This window comes from Kogia breviceps, chromosome 1 (assembly GCF_026419965.1).
Source record: "Kogia breviceps isolate mKogBre1 chromosome 1, mKogBre1 haplotype 1, whole genome shotgun sequence".
In the NCBI taxonomy this organism is placed as follows: Eukaryota; Metazoa; Chordata; class Mammalia; order Artiodactyla; family Physeteridae; genus Kogia; species Kogia breviceps.
The window spans coordinates 134,941,921-134,963,966 of NC_081310.1; the positions used below are offsets into that span (position 1 = coordinate 134,941,921).

Sequence of the window (22,046 nt, forward strand, 5' to 3'; positions counted from 1 at the left end):
TGTCTCATTTCTATATAACCCATCTTCACAAAAATAATCTTTGGTGACGCTTGGGACATTTTTGAAGTTGTAATAGCATTTTGTGTATGTCTCTATTGACCAATAAATTTGAGTTGTTTTTTTCCCTGAGAGTGTCTTTAAACTTTCAGGAATGTCATAGAGTTGCAGGTTTGTCAACTATATCTTGCACTACAATATGTGTTGTCAATTAGATGAATGCTTGGGCATTTTTTTTAATGCAGTTTAGGAGTGGAAATTTTTCTATCCTTGTTTTTCCCCAACAAGATTATGTTAAATTAACTGGTTTTTTTAAAATATACTTTTAGTTTCAAATAATTATTTTAGGTTATCAAGTTCAAGAAGTAACACTAACTTTGGCTCTCTTCCTATTTTTTGATATGTTTAGAGAATTCCTTCCTAATGACTTTGGATTACACTACATCATGTGTCTTGAATTATTTGTTGATGTTCTTAATTTTTCATTTGTATTTGGCATAGCACAGTGTGTCTGTCTTCCTGTTCTTTTTGTTGGGTATATTTCTAGGGTTTGAAAAGATGCTTTGTTTGGTCTTCTGCCCACAGTAAGCTAGGTCATTTTATCATGAATAATCTAATCTCAATATGGCAATATGGAATAAAAACTTCATCTGTTTCTGAATCAGAGATGACTTTCTATATGGGTACCATAAATAATTTTACAGTATTATTTTAGGAGTGCTTGGACAGCACAGAGCAGGAAGATTTTTGTGGGCACTGAACATGTATGAAAGAGTAAAAGGAACACAAAAGAAATGAGTGTTTGTAAAGACTAACTTCACAGGTTTCAGAATTTTGCCAGCAGTATTTTATTTACTTATGCAGAGGATTTGCATTTTGATTTAAGATGGTAGCATCACTGTATTGGATCCAGAATCCTTCCATAGTATAAGCAAATTCCATTCCATTTATTACTGTTCTCCTCAAAAGCACAGTTTTTAAAAAAAGAAACAGTAAAGTAAGAAAAGGAATATACAGCCTTTTGCATGCAGAAACTATTCGCTTGTTAAATTATTTAAGTAGTGTGTCTTAGTGAAGGATCTTGGAAAGAGATAATAGAGAAAGTACATCCTTTTAGGAAAAATTCAAACTGTTAAATGAAAGGAATAATGGGTAGCTTTAAGAAAGAAAACTTTACGGGCTTCCCTGGTGGCGCAGTGGTTGAGAGTCCGCCTGCCGATGCAGGGGATATGGGCTCGTGCCCCAGTCCGGGAAGATCCCACATGCCACGGAGCGGCTAGGCCTGTGAGCCATGGCTGCTGAGCCTGCGCGTCCGGAGCCTGTGCTTTGTAATGGGAGAGGCCACAACAGTGAGAGGCCCGCGTACCGCAAAAAAAAAAAAGAGAGAGAGAACTTTACGATTTTGCAGTAGAAAAATTCAGATTCCCTTAGGATGGCAGACATATATAAATTGAAATTAACATTGGTAGTTTTCTCAGTTTCTGAATTATGTTGTAAACATGGACTACTTGATCAGAGCCGTAGCTACTGAAGATAGAAGAGATGGGGCTTAGAAAGTGTGGATGACTTAGGTGACAGTCTTGGGAAATTAATTCTGAGGGAATGGAAGATACCTTGCAGGGAGGGAGGGCATGTCTTGGATGCTTGGTAGTGAAGGGAAAGAAAGAAGCAGCTGAAGATAAAGGACCAAGGGAAATAAGAAAAATGGAAAGACAAGAAAAAGACAAATTCTGTTCCCACCACTGCCACAAAAAGTACCATTTATTAAAGAATCTACACTTGGGCTTCCCTCGTGGCGCAGTGGTTGAGAGTCTGCCTACTGATGCAGGGGACACGGGTTTGAGCCCTGGTCTGGGAGGATCCCACATGCCGCGGAGCAACTGGGCCCGTGAGCCACAACTACTGAGCCTGCGCATCTGGAGCCTGTGCTCCACAACAAGAGGCTGCGATAGTGAGAAGCTCGCGCACCGCGAGGAAGAGTGGCACCCACTCACCACAACTGGAGAAAGCCCTTGCACAGAAACAAAGACCCAACACAGCCAAAAATAAATAAATAAAATTTTAATATATATATATACTAAAAATAAAAAAGAATCTACACTTCATTGTAACCACAGAGGAGGGTGCTATTGAACTGAGAGAAACCTAATAAGCCAACTTATCTCCATTCTTCCCCTCTTCACAAGATAGCTTACTATTGCTTATTCTGAAAAAAAACAGTGCAAATAACCTTCAACAGAAAAAGAAGCCAGCATCCATACAGAGTTACTATAAGAAAACAGAAAATTAAAACCAAATCTTCTCAGCACACTTACACACATGTAGAATGAAAGGAAAAATAAAAAGAAAGAAAAGCCACAAAAAAAGAAAAACTAAGACACAATACTTGAACATGAATAACTTGTATTAAACAAGCAATTGCATTATGAAAGGACACCATGAATCAGACACTCCAAAACTCACAATTGAAATGGACAATGAACAGGAAGATGTATGAAATAGGAGCTGACTGAACTCTGGAAAGGAAATCAACAAAAAAAGTCAAAAATCATTTCAGAAATGAAAACTAAATTACAGAGTATCCAAGGAAAGATAGATATTACCAGAAGTTCAGTAAGAAACATAAAGAATAGAAATGAAAAGGTCAAGACACTGAAATTGAAATAAGACAGATAAAAAGATCAGAGAGAAAAGTTATAGAGAAAATCCAGTATATTTAGTTCAAGAACTTGAACTAGAAAAACAAATGGAAAATGAACAGATATAATATTTAAAATTATAATAAAACAAACTTTTCTAAAATAAAAGGAGACATGAATTTCCATATTGAAAGGGCTTCTATATGCCTGGGGGAACTGATTGATCTAGAACAATTGACTCTTAGCTATATCCTATATCCTAGTATTAGACCTTAAAATAAAAGGAAAAGAAAAGACCACCAGAGCCTCCAAGCCAAAAGTTTTATTGTTAAGTTAAAAATGAAAATAATTAAAGTAGAAAGAAAATCAGTTTGACATCATACCTTTTAGAAACATTAGGGCAAGAAAATAATGGACATTTTCAAGAAATTCAAAATGAGTAATTTAATTTGTTGTGGGACATTGAATAAGTAAAAAACTCCAAAGTCCGTAGTGATACCCAAGATTATTTGTGAATTACACTTTGAGTGAATTTTTTTTTAAAGTCCTGCAGAGGTAGACCTTCAAGATGGCGGAAGAGTGAGACATGGGGATCACCTTCTTCCTCACAAACATATCAGAAATACATCTACATGTGGAACAGCTCCTACAGAACACCTACTGAACGCTGGCGGAAGACCTGAGGCCTCCCAAAAGGCAGGAAACTCCCCACGTACCTGGGTAGGGCAAAAGAAAAAAGAAAAAACAGAGACAAAAGAATAGGGATGGGACCTGCACCTCTGGGAGGGAGCTGTGAAGGAGGAAAGGTTTCTACACACTAGGAAGCCCCTTTGCAGGTGGAGACTGCGGGGGGCGGAGGGGAGAAGCTTCAGAGCCGCAGAGGAGAGCGCAGCAACAGGGGTGCAGAGGGCAAAGCAGAGAGATTCCCGCACAGAGGATCCGTGCCGACCAGCAACCACCAGCCCGAGAAGCTTGTCTGCTCACCCGCTGGGACAGGTGGGGGCTGGGAGCTGAGGCTCAGGCTTTGGTTGGATCCCAGGGAGGGGACTGGGGTTGGCTGTGTGAGCACAGCCTGAAGTGGGCTAGTGCGCCATGGCTAGCCGGGAGGGAGTCCGGGCGAAAGTCTTGACTTGCTGAAGAGGCAAGAGACTTTTTCTTGCCTCTTTGTTTCCTGGTACGTGAGGAGAGGGGATTAAGAGCACCACTTAAAGGAGCTCCAGAGACGGGTATGAGCCATGGCTATCAGCGTGGACCCCAGAGATGGGCATGAGATGCCAAGGCTGCTGCTGCAGCCACCAAGAAACCTGTGTGCAAGCACAGATCACTATCCACACCTCCCCTCCTGGGAGCCTGGGCAGCCCGCCACTGCTAGGGTCCCGTGATCCAGGGACAACTTCCTCGGGAGAAAACATGGCACACCTCAGGCCGGTGCAACGTCATGTTGGCCTCTACCGCCGCAGGCTCGCCCCGCACACTGTACTCCTCCCTCCCCACAGCCTGAGTGAGCCAGAGCCCCCGAATCAGCTGCTCCTTTAACCCAGTCCTGTCTGAGCAAAGAACAGACGCCCTCAGGTGACCGACACGCAGAGGTGGGGCCAAATCCAAAGCTGAACCCCAGGAGATGTGCAAACAAAGAAGAGAAAGGGAAATCTCTCCCAGCAGCCTCAGGAGCAGCGGATTAAATATCCACAGTCAACTTGATGTACCCTGCGTCTGTGGAATACCTGAATAGATGGTGAATCATCCAAAATTGAGGCGGTGGACTTTGGGAGCAACAATATATATATCTTTTTCCTTTTTCTCTTTTTGTCAGTGTGTATGTGTGTGCTTCTTTGTGTGATTTTGTCTGTATAACTTTTACCGTTTGTCCTAGGGTTCTATTTGTTTTTTATTTTTTTTTTTAGTATACTTTTTAGCACTTCTAATCATTGGTGATTTGTTTTTTCGTTTGGTTGCTCTCTTTCTATTTTTTTTCTTTTTTTAATATTTAAATTTTTTATTTTTAATAATTATTTTTTATTTTTATAACTTTTCCTTCCTTCCTTCTTTCCCTTTCCCTTTTCCTCTTTTGTTCTGAGCTGTGTGGCTGACAGGGTCTTGGTGCTCCAGCCAGGTGTCAGACGTGTGCCTCTGAGGTGGGAGAGCCGAGTTCAGGACATTGGTCTAACAGAGACCTCCTGGCTGTACATAATATCAAATGGCAGAAGCTCTCCCAGAGATCTCCATCTCAATTCAAAGAACCAGCTCCACTCAATGACCAGCAAGCTACAGTGCTGGACACCCTGTGCCAGACAACTAACAAGACAGGGACATGAACACACCCATTATCAGAGAGGCTGCCTGAAATCATAATAAGGTCACAGACACCACAAAACACACCACCAAACATGGACCTGCCCACCAGAAAGACAAGATCCAGCCTCATCCTCCAGAACACAGGCACTACTCCCCTCTACCAGGAAGCCTACACAACCCACTGAACCAACCTTACCCACTGGGGGCAGACACTAAAAGCAACAGGAACTACTAACCTGCAGCCTGTGAAAAGGAGACCCCAAACACAGTAAGTTAAACAAAATGAGAAGACAGAGAAATGTGCAGCAGATGAAGGAGCAAGGTAAAAACCCACCAGAGCAAACAAATGAAGAGGAAATAGGCAGTCTACCTGAAAAAGAATTCAGAGTAATGATAGTAAGGATGTTCCAAAATCTTGGAAATAGAATGGAGAAAATACAAGAAACATTTAAGAAGGAACTAGAAGAACTAAAGAGCAAACAAACAATAATGAACAACACAATAAATGAAATTTAAAATTCTCTAGAAGGAATCAATAGCAGAATAACTGAGGCAGAGAACGGATAAGTGACCTGGAAGATAAAATAGTGGAAATAACTACTGCAGAGCAGAATAAAGAAGAAAGAATGAAAAGAATTGAGGACAGCCTGAGAGACCTCTGGGACAACATAAACGCATCAACATTCGAATTATAGGGGTCCCAGAAGAAGAAGTGAAAAAGAAAGGGCCTGAGAAAATATTTGAAGAGATTATGGTTGAAAACTTCCCTAATATGGGAAAGGAAATAGTTAACGAAGTCCATGAAGCGCAGAGTGTACCATACAGGATAAATCCAAAGAGAAACACGCAAAGACATATATTAATCAAACTCTCAAAAATTAAATACAAAAAATAAAATATTAAAAGCAGCAAGGGAAAAACAACAAATAACTTAAGAGGGAATCCCCATAAGGTTATCAGATGATCTTTAAGCAGAAACTCTGCAAGCCAGAAGGGAGTGGCAGGACATATTTAAAGTGATGAAAGAGAAGAACCTACAACCAAGATTACTCTACCTAGCAAGGATCTCATTCAGATTTGATGGAGAAATTAAAACCTTTACAACAAGCAAAAGCTAAGAGAATTCACCATCAAACCAGCTTTACAACAAATGTTAAGGGAACTTCTCTAGGCAGGAAACACAAGAGAAAGAAAAGACCTGCAATAACAAACCCCAAACAATTAAGAAAACGGTAATAGGAACATACATATCGATAATTACCTTAAATGTAAATGGATTAAATGCTCCAACCAAAAGACATATACTGGCTGAATGGATACAAGAACAAGACCTGTATATATGTTGTCTACAAGAGATCCACTTCAGACCTAGGGACACATGCAGACTGAAAGTGAGGGGATGAAAAAAGATTGTCCATGCAGATGGAAATCAAAAGAAAGCTGGAGTAGCAATTCTCATATCAGAAAGAAGAGGCTTTAAAATAAAGACTATTACAAGAGACAAGGAAGGACACAACATAATGATCAAGGGATCAATCCAAGAAGATATAACAACTATTAATACTTATGCCCCCGACATAGGAGCACCTCAATACGTAAGGCAGATGCTAACAGCCATAAAAGGGGAAATCGACAGGAACACAATCATAGTAGGGGACTTTAACACCCCACTTTCACCAGTGGACAGATCATCCAAAATGAAAATAAATAAGGAAACACAAGCTTTAAATGATACATTAAACAAGATGGACTTAATTGATATTTTTAGGACATTCCATCCAAAACAATAGAATACACTTTTTTCTGACGTACTTATGGAACATTCTCCAGGATAATTCATATCTTGGGTCACAAATCAAGCCCTGGTAAATGTAAGACAATTGAAATCGTATCAAGTGTCTTTTCCAACCACAATGCTATGAGACTAGATATCAATTACAGGAAAAAAATCTGTAAAAAATACAAATACATGGAGGCTAAACAATATACTACTTAATGACCAAGGGATCATTGAAGAAATCAAAGAGGAAATTAAAAAATACCTAAAAACAAATCACATTGAAAACACAGTGACCCAAAACCTATGGCATGCAGCAAAACCAGTTCTAACAGGGAAGTTTATAGCAATACAGTCCTACCTCAAGAAACAAGAAACATCTCAAATAAACAACCTAACCTTACACCTAAAGCAATTAGGAAAGAAGAACAAAAAAACCCCAAAGTTAGCAGAAGGAAAGAAATCATAAAGATCAGATCAGAAATAAATGAAAAAGAAATGCAGGAAACAGTAGCAAAGATCAATAAAACGAAAAGCTGGTTCTTTGAGAAGATAAACAAAATTGATAAACCACTAGCCAGACTCATCAAGCAAAAAAGAGAGAAGACTCAATAAAGGGAGAAAGAAAAACTGAGCTGGAGGAATCAGGGTGCCTGACTTCAGACTATAAAACAAAGTTACAGTAATAAGGAAAATATGGTACTGGAACAAAAACAGAAATATAGATCAATAGAACAGGATAGAAGGCCCAGAGATAAACCCACACACATATGGTCACCTTATCTTTGATAAAGGAGGCAAGAATATACAATGGAGAAAAGACAGCCTCTTCAATAAGTGGTGCTGGGAAAACTGGGCAGCTACATGTAAAAGAATGAAGTTAGAACACTCCCTAACACCATACACAAAAGTAAACTCAAAATGGATTAAAGTCCTAAATGTGAGGCCAGACACTATAAAACTCTTAGAGGAAAACATAGGCAGAACACTCTGTGACATAAATCAGAGCAAGATCCTTTTTGACCCACCTCCTAGAGAAATGGAAATAAAAACAAAAATAAACAAATGGGACCTCGTGAAACTTAAAAGCTTTGGCATAGCAAAGGAAACCATAAACAAGATGAAAAGACAACCCTCAGAATGAGAGAAAATATTTGCAAATGAAGCAACTGACAAAGGATTAATCTCCAAAATTTACAAGCAGCTCATGCAGCTCAATATCAAAAAAACAAACAACCCAATCCAAAAATGGGCAGAAGACCTAAATAGACATTTCTCCAAAGAAGATAAACAGATTGCCAACAAACACATGAAAGGATGCTCAACATTACTAATCATTAGAGAAATGCAAATCAAAACTACAATGAGATATCATCTCACACCGGTCAGAATGGCCATCATCAAAAAATCTACAAACAATAAATGCTGGAGAGGGTGTGGAGAAAAGGGAACCCTCTTGCACTGTTGGTGAGAATGCAAATGGAGAACAGTATGGAGGTTCCTTAAAAAACTACAAATAGAACTACCATATGACCCAGCAGTCCCACTACTGAGCATATACCCTGAGAAAACCATAATTCAAAAAGAGTCATGTACTAAAATGTTCATTGCAGCTCTGTTTACAATAGACAGGACATGGAAGCAACCTAAGTGTCCATCAACAGATGAATGGATAAAGAAGATGTGGCACATATATACAATGGAATATTACTCAGCCATAAAAAGAAACGAAATTGAGTTATGTGTAGTGAGGCGGATGGACCTAGAGTCTGTTATATGGAATGAAGTAAGTCAGAAAGAGAAAAACAAATTCTGTATACTAACATATATATGGAATCTAAAACAAACAAACAAACAAACAAAAACATGGACCTAGGGGTAGGACAGGAATAAAGACACAGACCTACTGGAGAATGGACTTGAGGACACGGGGAGGGGGAAGGGTAAGCTGGGACAAAGTGAGAGAGTGGCATGGACATATATACACTAGCAAATGTAAAACCAATAGGTAGTGGGAAGCAGCTGCATAGCACAGGGAGATCAGCTCGGTGCTTCGTGACCACCTAGGGGGGTGGGATAGGGAGGGTGGGAGGGAGATGCAAAAGGGAAGAGATATGGGGATATATGTATATGTATAGCTGATTCACTTTGTTATAAAGCAGAAACTAACACACCATTGTAAAGCAATTATACTCCAATAAAGATGTTTAAAATAAAAAAGTCTTGCAGTTGTTAAAATTTTCAAAGGAATTTCCTAGCAGTCCAGTGTTTAGGACTCAGCACTTTCACTGCTGGGGCCGGGTTTGGTCCCTTTTTGGGGAACTAAGATCCCTCAAGCTGTGCAGCGTGACCAAAAAAAGAAAAGAAAAATTTCAAACCTATTCTTGGTTGATGCATACTGAAGTGTTTAGATGTGAACTATCATAATATCTGCAAATTACTTTCAAATGGTTCAGAAAAAATAAAACCAAAGAAAATAAGGAAAGTGAATGAGTTTGAAATTTTTTGTAACAACTACTTGGCATTTTAGAAATGTCAAAACAAATTGCTAGATTTCTAATATTTTTGTATCTTTTATATTGATTGAGAGACATTTTGTCGGTAAAATGAATTCCATTGTATACGTCATTACTTTATATTTTTAGAAGAGTTTTTCATATTTCTCTTTACTCTTAGAATTACTTCAGTGATTTAACCTGAACTCATTTTATTTTCAGCAGATATTTATGGAAACTTCTGGTTCCCTAATTAAGGCAGTAGCACCAAACTACTGAGTAGTCATTGTATTCTTTCCTCTCACAGACACACAGTAAAAAATAAATAACCTCAAATTTCCCAGTTTCACTTAGAAATATCCTTGATGAGGAAGGAAGATTTTTAAATTAAATTATTCCTCTTTTTATTATTGAGTAGTAATATATACATGTATACATTTTAACATCTTTATTGGAGTATAATTGCTTTACAATGGTGTGTTAGCTTCTGCTTTATAACAAAGTGAATCAGCTATACATATACATATATCCCCATATCTCCTCCCTCTTGCATCTCCCTCCCACCCTCCCTATCCCACCCCTTTAGGTGGTCACAAAGCACCGAGCTGATATCCCTGTGCTATGTGACTGCTTCCCACTAGCTATCTATTTTACATTTGGTAGTGTTATATATGTCCATGCCACTCTCTCACTTTGTCCCAGCTTACCCTTCCCCCTCCCTGTGTCCTCAAGTCCATTCTCTACATCTGCATCTTTATTCCTGTCCTGCCCATAGGTTCTTCAGAACCATTTTTTTTTTTAGATTCCATATATGTTAGCATACATTATTTGTTTTTCTCTTTCTGACTTACTTCACTCTGTATGACAGACTCTAGCTCCATCCACCTCACTACAAATAACTCAATTTCATCTCTTTTTATGGCTGAGTAATATTCCATTGTATATATGTGCCACATCTTCTTTATCCATTCGTCTGTTGATGGACACTTAGGTAGCTTCCATGTCCTGGCTATTGTAAATAGAGCTGCAGTGAATGTTGTGGTACATGAGTGTTTTTGAATTATGGTTTTCTAAGGTTATATACTCAGTAATGGGATTGCTGGGTCGTATGGTAGTTTTATTTGTAGTTTTTTAAGGAAACTCCATACTGTTCTCCATAGTGGCTGTATCAATTTACATTCCCACCAACAGTGCAAGAGGGTTCGCTTTTCTCCAACCCTCTCCAGCATTTATTGTTTGTAGATTTGTTGTGGGGTTTTTTTGCGGTATACGGGCCTCTCACTGTTGTGGCCACTCTCCTGTTGAGGAGCACAGGCTCCGGACGCGCAGGCTCAGCAGCCATGGCTCACGGGCCCAGCCACTGCATGGCATGTGGGATCTTCCCAGACCAGGGCACGAACCTGTGTCCTCTGCATCTGCAGGCAGACTCTGAACCACTGCGCCACCAGGGAAGCCCAACTGTTTGTAGATTTTTTGAGGATGGCTATTCTTACTGGTGTGAGGTGATACCTCATTGTAATTTTGATTTGCATTTCTCTAGTGATTAGTGATGTTGAGCATGCTTTCATGTGTTTGTTGGCGATCTGTATATCTTTTTTGGAGAAATGTGTATTTAGGTCTTCTGCCCATTTTTGGATTGGGTTGTTTGTTTTTTGATATTGAGCTGCATGAGCTGCTTGAAAATTTTGGAGATTAATCTTTTGACAGTTGCTTCATTTGCAAATATTTTCTCCCATTCTGAGAGTTCTGTTTTTGTCTCGTTTATGGTTTCCTTTCTGTGCAAAAAGTTTTAAGTTTCGTTAGGTCACTGTAAATTTTTTTTTTTTTTTTTTTTTTGTGGTATGCGGGCCTCTCACTGTTGTGGCCTCTCCTGTTGTGGAGCACAGGGTCTGGATGCGCAGGCTCAGCGGCCATGGCTCACGGGCCCAGCTTCTCCACACCATGTGGGATCTTCCCGGACCAGGGCACGAACCCGTGTTCCCTGCATCGGCACGTGGACTCTCAAGCATTGCGCCACCGGGGGAGCCCCCTGTAATATATTTTTGATACAAATCTTTTCAAATATGTGATATACAAAAATTTTCTCCCATTTTTGGGGTTTTTTCACTTTCTTGGTAGTGTCCTTTGAAACACAAAAATTTTAAATTTTGATAATATTCAGTCTATCTATTTTTCTTTTGTTGCTTGGTATATGTTTCATATACCTAAAAATGTAGAGAGACTTTTTAAATGTACATTGTGAAATATTTAAAAATAATGTGGGTTTTTTGGTCAATGAATATTTATTTTATTTTTAATTGTGGTAATATATACTGTATTAGTTTGCCAGGGCTGCCATGACAAAGTACCACACACTGAGTGGCTTGAGCAACAGAAATTTATTTCCTCACAATTATGGAATCTAGAAGTCCAAGATCAAGGTGTTGGTAGGATTGTTTTCTTATAAGACCTCTCTTTTGACTTATATATGGTCAAATCTTCTCCTGGTGTCTTCACATAGTCTTTGCTTTGTCTTTCTCTGCGTCCTAGTTTCTTGTAAGGACACTGTCATGTTGGATTAGGACCTACCCTAATGACCTCATTTAACCTTAATCATCTTTTTAAAGATCCTGTCTCCAATTACAGTCAAATTCTGAGGTACTCAACGTTAGGGCTTCAACCTATGAATTTTGACGGGACACAGTTCAGCCCACAGCATATGCAAAACATAAAATTGACCATTTAAACCATTTTAAAGTGTACAGTTCAGTGGCATTAAGTATGTTAACATTATCCTATAACCATCACTACCAACCATCTCCAGAATTCTTATCACCTTTTAATACTGAAATTCTACCCATTAAACAGTAATTCCCCTTTCTCCCCTCCTTTGCCCCTGGAAACCACTGTTCTACTTTCTCTCTCCATGAAACAATGTGGGGTTTTTTGGGGGTTTTTTTTTTGCGGTACGCGGGCCTCTCACTGTTGTGGCCTCTCCCTTTGCGGAGCACAGGTTCCGGACACGCAGGCTCAGCGGCCATGGCTCACGGGCCCAGCCGCTCGGCGGCATGTGGGATCTTCCCAGATCGGGGCACGAACCCGTGTCCCCTGCATTGGGAGGCAGACTCTCAACCACTGCGCCACCAGGGATGCCCTGAAACAATGTTTTAAGACAGTTTTTTTCATTATTAGTGAGAGTCTTCAAAGTTCCCCCAAATTAATTATTTTTATGCTAATCTGCAAAGTATGCACAAACTTTTACCTAGCCAAGAGGTTTCTTAAACTCTTATATACAAAATTTTGTCCTTATTTGTATATCTGCCTTTTTACTGGGAGAGATTCCAGATTTCTCATCATCTGATTTCTAAACTACAGCCCTGGAGACTTATACTAGTTTTGTTTTATTATTTTTCAAGATAATTCAATGTTTCTTTTTTTTTTTTTTTTTTTTTTTTTGCGGTACGCGGGCCTCTCACTGTCGCAGCCTCTCCCGTTGTGGAGCACAGGCTCCAGATGCGCAGGCTTAGTGGCCATGGCTCGTGGGCCTAGCCGCTCCACGGCACATGGGATCCTCCTGGACAGGGGCATGAACACGTGTCCCCTGCATCAGCAGGCGGACTCCCAACCACTGCGCCACCTGGGAAGTCCTAATTTTTAAATTTGATTTTAAGTTGATAAGGTGATGTGTAGTTTACAGGAATACAAGTGAAAGTTTAGATGTGTTTCGGTCTTACTGTTTTGTAATCTAATGAATCTAATGTTTATTTGCTATTTTGAAAAGGGTCAATACTTTTTTCAGAATATTTTTTCTAATTCTCTTCATTTGGGGAGATTTTATTTTTTATTCCTACTCTGCACTTCACTGTTTTATACCCTGTTAGGTATGTGTTGTATGAACTCTGCATCTCATTGTAAATATAGATATTAAAGAAAATATTTTCCATGTAGAATAACCTCTCAGAGAGTTATTGTTGTCTTCCTTTTATTCATACATTCATTCAGCAAACATTTATTGAGTCTTTATTATATGGTAAATATTGGATATACAAAGAAGAATAAGACATAATTTTTGTCTTCAAGGAGGTAAAAAATGTACCTAGATGCGTCTAAATAAATTATTATATTTGAAAGAAGAGTAAACAAAGAAGGAGTTGTGGTTGGTCCAAACAGGAAACACAGTGGAGAAACTCAGAATCGTGGAGATGCCAAGCCCACGGGCAGGTGACCACTTGTTGGAATGGCTGAAACTATTGACTTGGATGTAGAGAAGGAGTTGCTCGAGATGAGGCTTGAATGGTTGGAGCCAGGTTTTGAAGACCTTTATTTAAATACTATGATAAAAAGCATATGCAGTGAACATGGAATTCGTAAACATTTTTAAGTCTCAGAGTGAAAAACAGGATCTGAGACTATTAGGTGATGTTAGCTACTCTTATTAAATAGTAATTAAATGCAATCTAAATGTATTCATGGTTATGTCATTTAAAAATTGTCATTAGGTGTTTTTTCATAGATTATTGACAAATACTGCTTATTTCAGAATCTCATATTGATATATATTTTTAATATATTTCATATTTGTCATATTTAAACATTTGGCATATTTAAAAATAATATTTACCTTGGCTTTGTGTTTCTTAATTTTTTTCCAGCTATAAGAAAGACCTGATGGATGAGGAACTAATGGAACCTCTGAAATATGCTGAACAACTTCCTGTAGCTCAGATAATACACCAGGTTTGCTTTCCATTTTGTTCTTTTGCAAGAAACAATAATTTTAATCTCTGAAAAGTAATTGCTTTTGTTAGGTTTTTCAGGATCAATGTGCTATAGCTGAAAGGCATTCCAGGCCGTCTAGCCCTATTTAGACTCCACCTATTACAGTTGGAAATCTCATTCAAAGCGCAATATTAAAAGGCTACTTGCTGTGTAACAGTAGAATTCTTGCTTATATAAAATACAGGGTAGAATCAGAATTATCTTTTGCGCATTACTTAACAACAAGTGTTAATTTCAGACAACGCTCATTTGCACCATTGTATATGGTACTTGTTAGTGACAAAGAAAAAGTTGAAAAATACCATTTGGTGTAATTTTTTTGAGTAGCTAAAATGAAAAAGCAGTCTCTCCCTACTTCCTCTACCCCACCCCATTATCAACTCTTGTAAAGTGTAATTCTAAATGTCATGTGGGTAATTTTTTCATTTCCAATTTTAATGACTCTATCATCTCTTTTACATAACTGTAATCTTAAAGAAGGCAGTGTGGTAAGTTTTTAAACTTAGATTTGGTACTGTAATTTTGACAGCATATAAAGTCTGCCCTGATGGACTAGAATCGAAGAATTTTAAAAGTGATCTGTTGGTGAGAGTTATGGCCTTTAGACTTACCAGATTTTTTGGAGGCTATAGATTGGGAAATATTAAAAGAAATATTAAAAGCCCTTAAATGTCAGAATTTTTCAGAATTTTCATGAATGTTAATTATTATTATGAGTTTTTCCTTATGTCTTTGCCAATCAAAAGAATTTTTATTTAGCAGATATGGATTGATTAGAAGAAGTTCCAGGTTGAGTTTATTAAAAGAAACAGGCTTTTACTTTAAAATGTTGGCTATATAGATCTTTTCATTGACATTAAAATTGAATATTAAAATTCTATGAGAAATTACCAAAAATGGTCAGAAATTTGCCCCTTTTGGTAGCCTATCTGTGGTTGGTAATCAGGTCCAGTTATATGTCAGGAATTCCCTGGTGTTATCAGAGCTTAAATGACCTAACAGCCTGCAAATGTCACATTTAAAATTCTGTCTTCATGCCTGACTCTCAGCATGAATGAATTAAACAGCAGAGCAGGCAGCAAGTCAGTATGTTCTTAATAGTCAGAGTGAGCAATGAAACAGTTTGTGGTTTGTTCAGAATAGGTAAATAGAATCTGCCCAGAACAGTTCACCTAGAATAAAATCTGAAATAGGAAACAAGAGTTAACCTTTAAGATGGTTGACCAGATGAAATGTCAGTCATATTTTTACAGCTTGAATGAACCAATAAACTATGGTTTATGTAAGAGCTGCATTTTGCTGTTATATACTGTATAAATTCAAAGATGAAAACCTTTGACCCTGATGAAAATTTTTATGATGATATTCTTGGCATTATAAGAAGCTATATTAATTTTAACACTGAATTATTAAACATTATAATGAAATTTTTGTAGTAACTGAATTTATAAAATTTTAATTTTAAGATACATGATAGGAATTTATTGTTTTTCTTTTTATTGAATAAAATTAATTTTGTTCTCAGGAGGTAATCAGGAAAGATCGTTAAACCAGACTCTTATAATCTGTTCCTCTTGTTATGTCCCTTTATTGACAGTACTACAACTTTAGAACTGTTACCATTGTCTGTCCAAGTGATGTTTAAGAAACATATGAGTTATGTTGCTAGAAGTTTACTTATAAGTGGATTATATGAAAGTGGTTTTTCCCCTAAGAGAATAGTAATAGTACATGTAATAATTAGGTTCAGCCAATCCCACAAAACTTTTAAATATGTAATATATTTAAGTTATAGCATTATTATAGTATATATCTAAGCTCCACCTATAATAATAGTATGTTTTTATACTATAAGTAACTATTTTTTCTTCTAATCTTGAATCATGCTTTACCTATGCCTATTTTGGAGCATGTGTCATTTTTATTTGAAATAATGTTATTTATTCACATATCTTATAGATATCTTATATTTGATTGTCTTTCTGGTTGTCCTTGATTTCTTGGTATTCTTTTCAGCATCTAGCCTTGTGCCATGTATGTATATATCGGAATGGATGGATATATATATTTAATGGTATAGTGAGAGCCAGATTATCTCTTTTCCCTACTACCGAGCAATCAGAAGCCGGGGCCTCTCACTGGTGGCACAGTTTAGGAGCTGAAGGAGAGAAGGATCAGGGACAGGGGCTGTAACATGAGGAGCAACTTGAGAAATAGCAGAGAGAGAGGAATGTATCTCAGTCATTTGAGTAATTAATTTCTTGTGTATGTTACTTAAACGGCATTTTACAATGAGGAGGTAGGCAAGATTTCAGTATTACCATTTCATATTGCCAAATTATTTACCGTTTTTTAGGGGTCCTAGCAACATGATTGCACATCTAGGAAACCCAAGACACTCAAGTTACAAACAGTAGAATTAATAAGAGAATCTGGTGAGATAGCCAGATGTAAGATGAATAAAACTGGTAGCTTCTCTATATATGCAATAACTACACAGGATGAAAATGGGAAAAATGTTCTTTTTGTTTTTTAATAAATTTATTTATTTATTTATTTATTTATTTATTTATATATGTCTGCGTTGGGTCTTTGTTGCTGTGCACAGGCTTTCTCTAGTTGTAGCGAGCGGGGGCTATTCTTCATTGCAGTGTTCTGGCTTCTCATTGCAGTGGCTTCTCTTGTTGAGGAGCACGGGCTCTAGGCGCGCAGGCTTCAGTAGTTATGGTATGCAGACTCAGTAGTTGCGGCTCACGGGCTGTAGAGCGCAGGCTCAGTAGCTGTTGCTCAGGGGCTTAGGTGCTCTGCGGCATGTGGGATCTTCCTGGACCAGGACTTGAACCCGTGTCCCCTCCTCCATTGGCAGGCAGATTCTTGAGCACTGCTCCACCAGGGGAGTCCCAAGATGGGAAAAATTTTCTTTCACAATGAAAGGAACTATAAAATACTTAGGAGTAAATTTATCAAGTAAACCATAGGCCCTGTAGTGTAAGAATCGTGGAAACATACCGTGTTTCATAAACAGAAAGTTATACCAAATATTGGATGGGACAGGGAACTTAATATCATAAAAGTATCATTTCTCCTAAATTAGCAGTTGTAATTAGAATAGAAGCAAGTTTTTTTTAAATGTTAGAAAGAAAAAAATGACCACATAGTTCATGTGGAAGAACAAATATCCAGTAATAGCTAAAGAAGGTATATAAAAAGAGAGAAAACACAGCCACTAGAATTATATAGTTATGTATGGACAAAGGAATAGACAAATGGATTAATGGAACACAATGAAACACAATGGATTTCAAACTTTATTTATTATAATTGACAATAAGAAATACATTTTACATACATAATGACCCTTGATGTGTGTGTTTGTATGTGTATGTTAAAAATCAGAAATAGAAGTATTATGAAACATTTGCCCTTATTACATATGATGCACACTATTTTCTTTTTCTATTTTTTAAATGGCAAATAAAACATACTAAATTGATTTCGAAAGCAACAAATAGTCCTGATCTGTGGTTTGAAAAACACTAGAACAGAAAATCCAGAGAAAAAAATTTATTATGTTTGATCATTAGATATATGATTAAGATGATATGTATTTCAGTAGGAAAACAGTTAAACTTCTGTTTCATACTGTGTAATACAAAGTAAATTTTGTGTAAAGACTTAAAGTAAAATAAATAAATAAAATACTTAGAAGAAAGTTTAGGCAACTACATTTTTAATCTAGAAGTAGGGAAGAACTTAACACACAAATACAGAAGATATGTTCAGCACCATAAAAATTCAATATTTTATATAACACAAGATAACACAACTTTAAAAGACTAATGTTAGAATCAAGACAAAACATTTACAAAGAAACAATAGTAAATTGGTTAATATCTAAAATATACACAGAATTCATAGAAGTTTATAAAAAACAACTCAGAAAAAGAAAAAAAGAGATGAAAAGCAGTTCAGAAAAAAAAAAAAAAAAAGTTGAAAAGCAGTTCAGAAAAAAACAAACTTAAATGGCCAATGAATGAAAAGAAAGCCTAAAACTCAGTAAGGAAGTGCACATTACCAATTCAGTAAAATTATTATATGCCCTTCAAATTGGCAGAAATTAAAATCACACTTTGGAAAACAGTTGGGCAGTTCCTCAAAAGGTTAAACATAGATTTACCATGTGACCCATTGATTCCAACCTAAGTATATAAAAACATGCATCCACATAGAAACTTGTACATGAATGATCATTGCAACATTATTCATAATAGCCAGTAATTGGAAACAACACAAGTGTCCATCAACTAATGGATAAATAAAATATAGTACATCCATACAGTGGACCATTATTCAATGATAAAAGGGAATGAAGTACCGATACATGCTACAACATGGGTGAACCTTGAAAACAAACAGTTTTTTAAGTTAAAGTCTGTCATAAAAGACCACACATTGTATGGTTCAATTTGTGTGAAATGTCCAGTATAGGCAAATCTACAGAGACAGAAAGTAGATTAGTGGTTGTCTAAGACTAGGATGAGGTGGGGGAATGAGGAATGACTTCTAAATGGGTATAGGGTTTCTTTTTTTTGAGTGATAAAAATGTTCTAAACTTGGTGGTGATCATTGTGTAGCTCTGTGAATATACTAAAACCATTGAACTGTACATTTTAAAAGGGTGAATTTTATAGTATATGAATTATATTTCAATCAAGATATTTTAAAAATTTAAATCACCCATTTCTGGCAGAGGTGCTAGGAGAAAGATACTTGTATACCTTGTTGGTAGATATCTGAATTATTCCTACATTTTTTAAAGGCCATCTTGCAACATCTACTCACATTTAATATATAGACCCTTCAACCCAATGGTTCCACTTGTGAGAATATAGCCCACAGTGTTAATATATAAATAAAAGTACTAACATATAAGAATCTCAGTGCAATGATAATTTATAGCAATGTTATTTGTGGCCACAAAAAATTGGAAGCGATGTGAATGCCCCTCAGCACAGTTGATATATAGTGCGTACGATTTTCAGAAGCCACAAATCAGTAGAGCAAATACATGTTTTTCCATATTTTCTTTTTTTAATATATTTTGAATTTTTATAGATACTTTATAATTTTTAATCATTTTATTTTTTTTAACATCTTTATTGGAGTATAATTGCTTTACAATGGTGTGTTAGTTTCTGCTTTACAACAAAGTGAGTCAGTTATACATATACATAAATTCCCATATCCCTTCCCTTTTGCGTCTCCTCTTTCTTTTTTTAATTAGTAGGCTCATTTTACTTTAATTTGTAAACATAAAAAGTTGATAAGCACCATGTAGAGTTTATTGAATTATAAAATGGTGACAGCTAGGGATTTAAAAAAATAACCATACACAAGTCTTTTAAAAAAAGAAATTAGTATGTAGTTAAGAGTAGTATATTAGTCTCAAATACAGGTGTTACTTAAACTTCCTTTTTAAAAAACTAAAATATTTTAGAAATGTACTGGAAAATGAAAAGGTCAGTAATGAATGTATAATTTATCATACCAGTTTTTCTTTAGTGTCATCTAGTTAGGCATGTGTTTTATTTTTTAAAATTTTGTGTCAGGAATCAATTTTAGTTAGCTCTGGCAGATATTAAAATGTTTAGGCTTGTACTGTTTAGATATACAAAGTGTCACTGATACAAAAATGTAGGTAAGTCTTATGTGCAGAATAGATAGTATAAATCACCTAGCTAGCCTAGAAATCCCAGTAGGTATATGGATTATATAAATGATAAAAATCACATCACAGATCAGTGAGAAATTAAAGGATTATTCAATAAATAATGCTGATACAATTAATTAAGTATTTGCAGGGGGCAGGGAAGACTTGATTCTTGCTTTATAACATGTGGAAAAAATAAATTCTAATTGGATTATAGATCAATGCAAAAAATGGAAAATATCAAAACTATATATTGGTAAATATTTGTTGGAAAGGAATTTCTAAGCATGAAAATAATGGCAAAAACTTCAAGGAAAATTGATATATTTTACTTTGTAAAAATGTGAAACTTATGTACATCAAAACAAAAAGGCAAATATCGAAGTGGAAAACTATTTTCCTCACAGAAATAACACCTTTACATATAAAGAGCTTTCACAAAGAGATAAGGAAAAAACTTAACTCTCCAATGGAAAAGGAGCAAAGAACTTATACAGACATGCCTCAAAAGTTGAAATAAAAATGGCTAATAAACTGATGAAAACATGTTAATATTCATTAATGATTTAAGAATTATTCATTTCAACCATAAAGTACCATTTAAAAAAATCTCTTAGATTAGCAAAGTTATGAAAAGTAGTAATACTCAGTAACAACAAAGCACATACACTGCTGGGAAGGAGTGTAAATTAGTACAAAGTGAGGACAGTGTGGTGATTTCTACCAAAATTTGTAAATATGTTTATGAACTATTTAGACATGACTGATTGAATACACGTTTATTCTCCTTCCTGAAAAGCCCTACTAAAGTGACAGTAAAGACATAAAAATATATAAATCCCATAAGACAAAGAAAGTGGAAGAGGAGAGAATAGCAGATGAGAGGCACCAAAAATTGGAAGAAAAATAGTAGTTGAACAAATGGTAACCACCTTGGCAGAGTGGACAAGCTGCACTGTAACTTCCATTGTGGGGGAGATCTGTAAGAACAAGCCATTTGTACTGCAGAACCTTGGGAAAGCAGGCACCAGGCACCTCAAAGGTTGCGTGCAAAGAGAACTCCCAGTGTCCTTCTCCTGTTTAGTTCTCAAAACATTGGCATCCAGGCTTATATTCTATCAGGCAGAAGATTGGAGAATTCCTCTCTGAGGATACTAGTCCAATAGAAAAATATTGTGCATTTTGACATTTGCAGGATCCCAGTTTAATAGCCAAGTCCCAGTCTGTTCACCCCACTGGTAAGCCCAGTGGTTGATAAGTGCTGTTAATTAATACATAAAGATCTTATGATCAGTTTTTTATTTCCTCACTCTTAACTATGGAGATACAACCAAGGATCATTGAACTTTTGGGGAGTGTCTTCATTATGAAAGACAAAGCCCAAAATAAGCAAATGGAAAAAGTGAGGTTCCCCCCCCCATTTTCCCCTAAACTAACACATTTAGTTAGACTGACCAAGATTATAGAAGAAAAAAATTACCAAAATCAAGGATGAAGAGGGGGCATCATTAGAACCCTTTTAGAAATGAAAAGGATTATAAGTAAAGGTTATGGAGACCTTTATCCAACAAATTAGACAACTTAGATGAAATGGACAAATTCCTAGAAAAATTCAAATGTTAAAACTGATTCAAAAAGAAATGCTAAATAGACTTTTATCAAGTTAAGCAATTGAATTTGTAAATTAAAATTTTACCACAAAGAAAAGTCTGGCCTCTGATGGCATCACTGGAGAATTCTATCAAACATTTAAGTAGAAAATGATACAGAAAATTGAGGAGGAGAAAACACTTCCCAACTTATTTTATGAAGTTAGTATACCCTGATACCAAAGACATCACGAGAGAAGAAAACCGCAGATCAACATCCCTCGTGAACATAGGCACAAAACCATAACAGTGTTGGCAACAGGAACAAGAGACAACTTGTATATAATCAAATATCTAGTCTGTGGCAAAACCAAGATTTGAACCTGAGCATTTTAGCACTGGAGGCTTTGCTCTTATATACTTGACTACACTGTGCTATGAAAGCAACAAAGATATGGTGTGAACTCTGTAAGTACGAACTGAATTTAAACCTCCAATGTGTCTGTCTGTTCTTGGTCCTGATGATTATTGTCCTCATTTGTGAAATTAAACTTATCTTACTATCTCAGCCTGTTCCTATATTAAACAAGCATAAATATGCATGATTTAAACATCTTGATTAGAGATTTTATAGTAGATGCTTTCCTAGCATTTAAGATATGTGAGAGATTCATTCTGGGTATCAACATCATGAAACAATTTTATCTTCTTTATTAATTCAAGACCCTTTACTAAGGCAAAGGCTAGGTGTAAACAAAGGCACAAACCGGTGTATGCTTTAAAAAA

General features: G+C 36.5%; 1 protein-coding gene across 2 annotated transcripts in view; it reads left to right on the forward strand.

Annotated features, from left to right (window-relative positions):
• The window catches only part of PIGK (phosphatidylinositol glycan anchor biosynthesis class K), a 136,937-nt gene that overhangs the window by 86,059 nt on the left and 28,832 nt on the right, over positions 1–22,046 (forward strand). For both annotated transcript variants that reach the window (XM_059064510.2, XM_067044572.1), the window contains exon 10: positions 13,835–13,919. In XM_059064510.2, the coding sequence (XP_058920493.1) occupies positions 13,835–13,919 (85 nt within the window). The remainder of the gene's footprint in view (positions 1–13,834; positions 13,920–22,046) is intronic.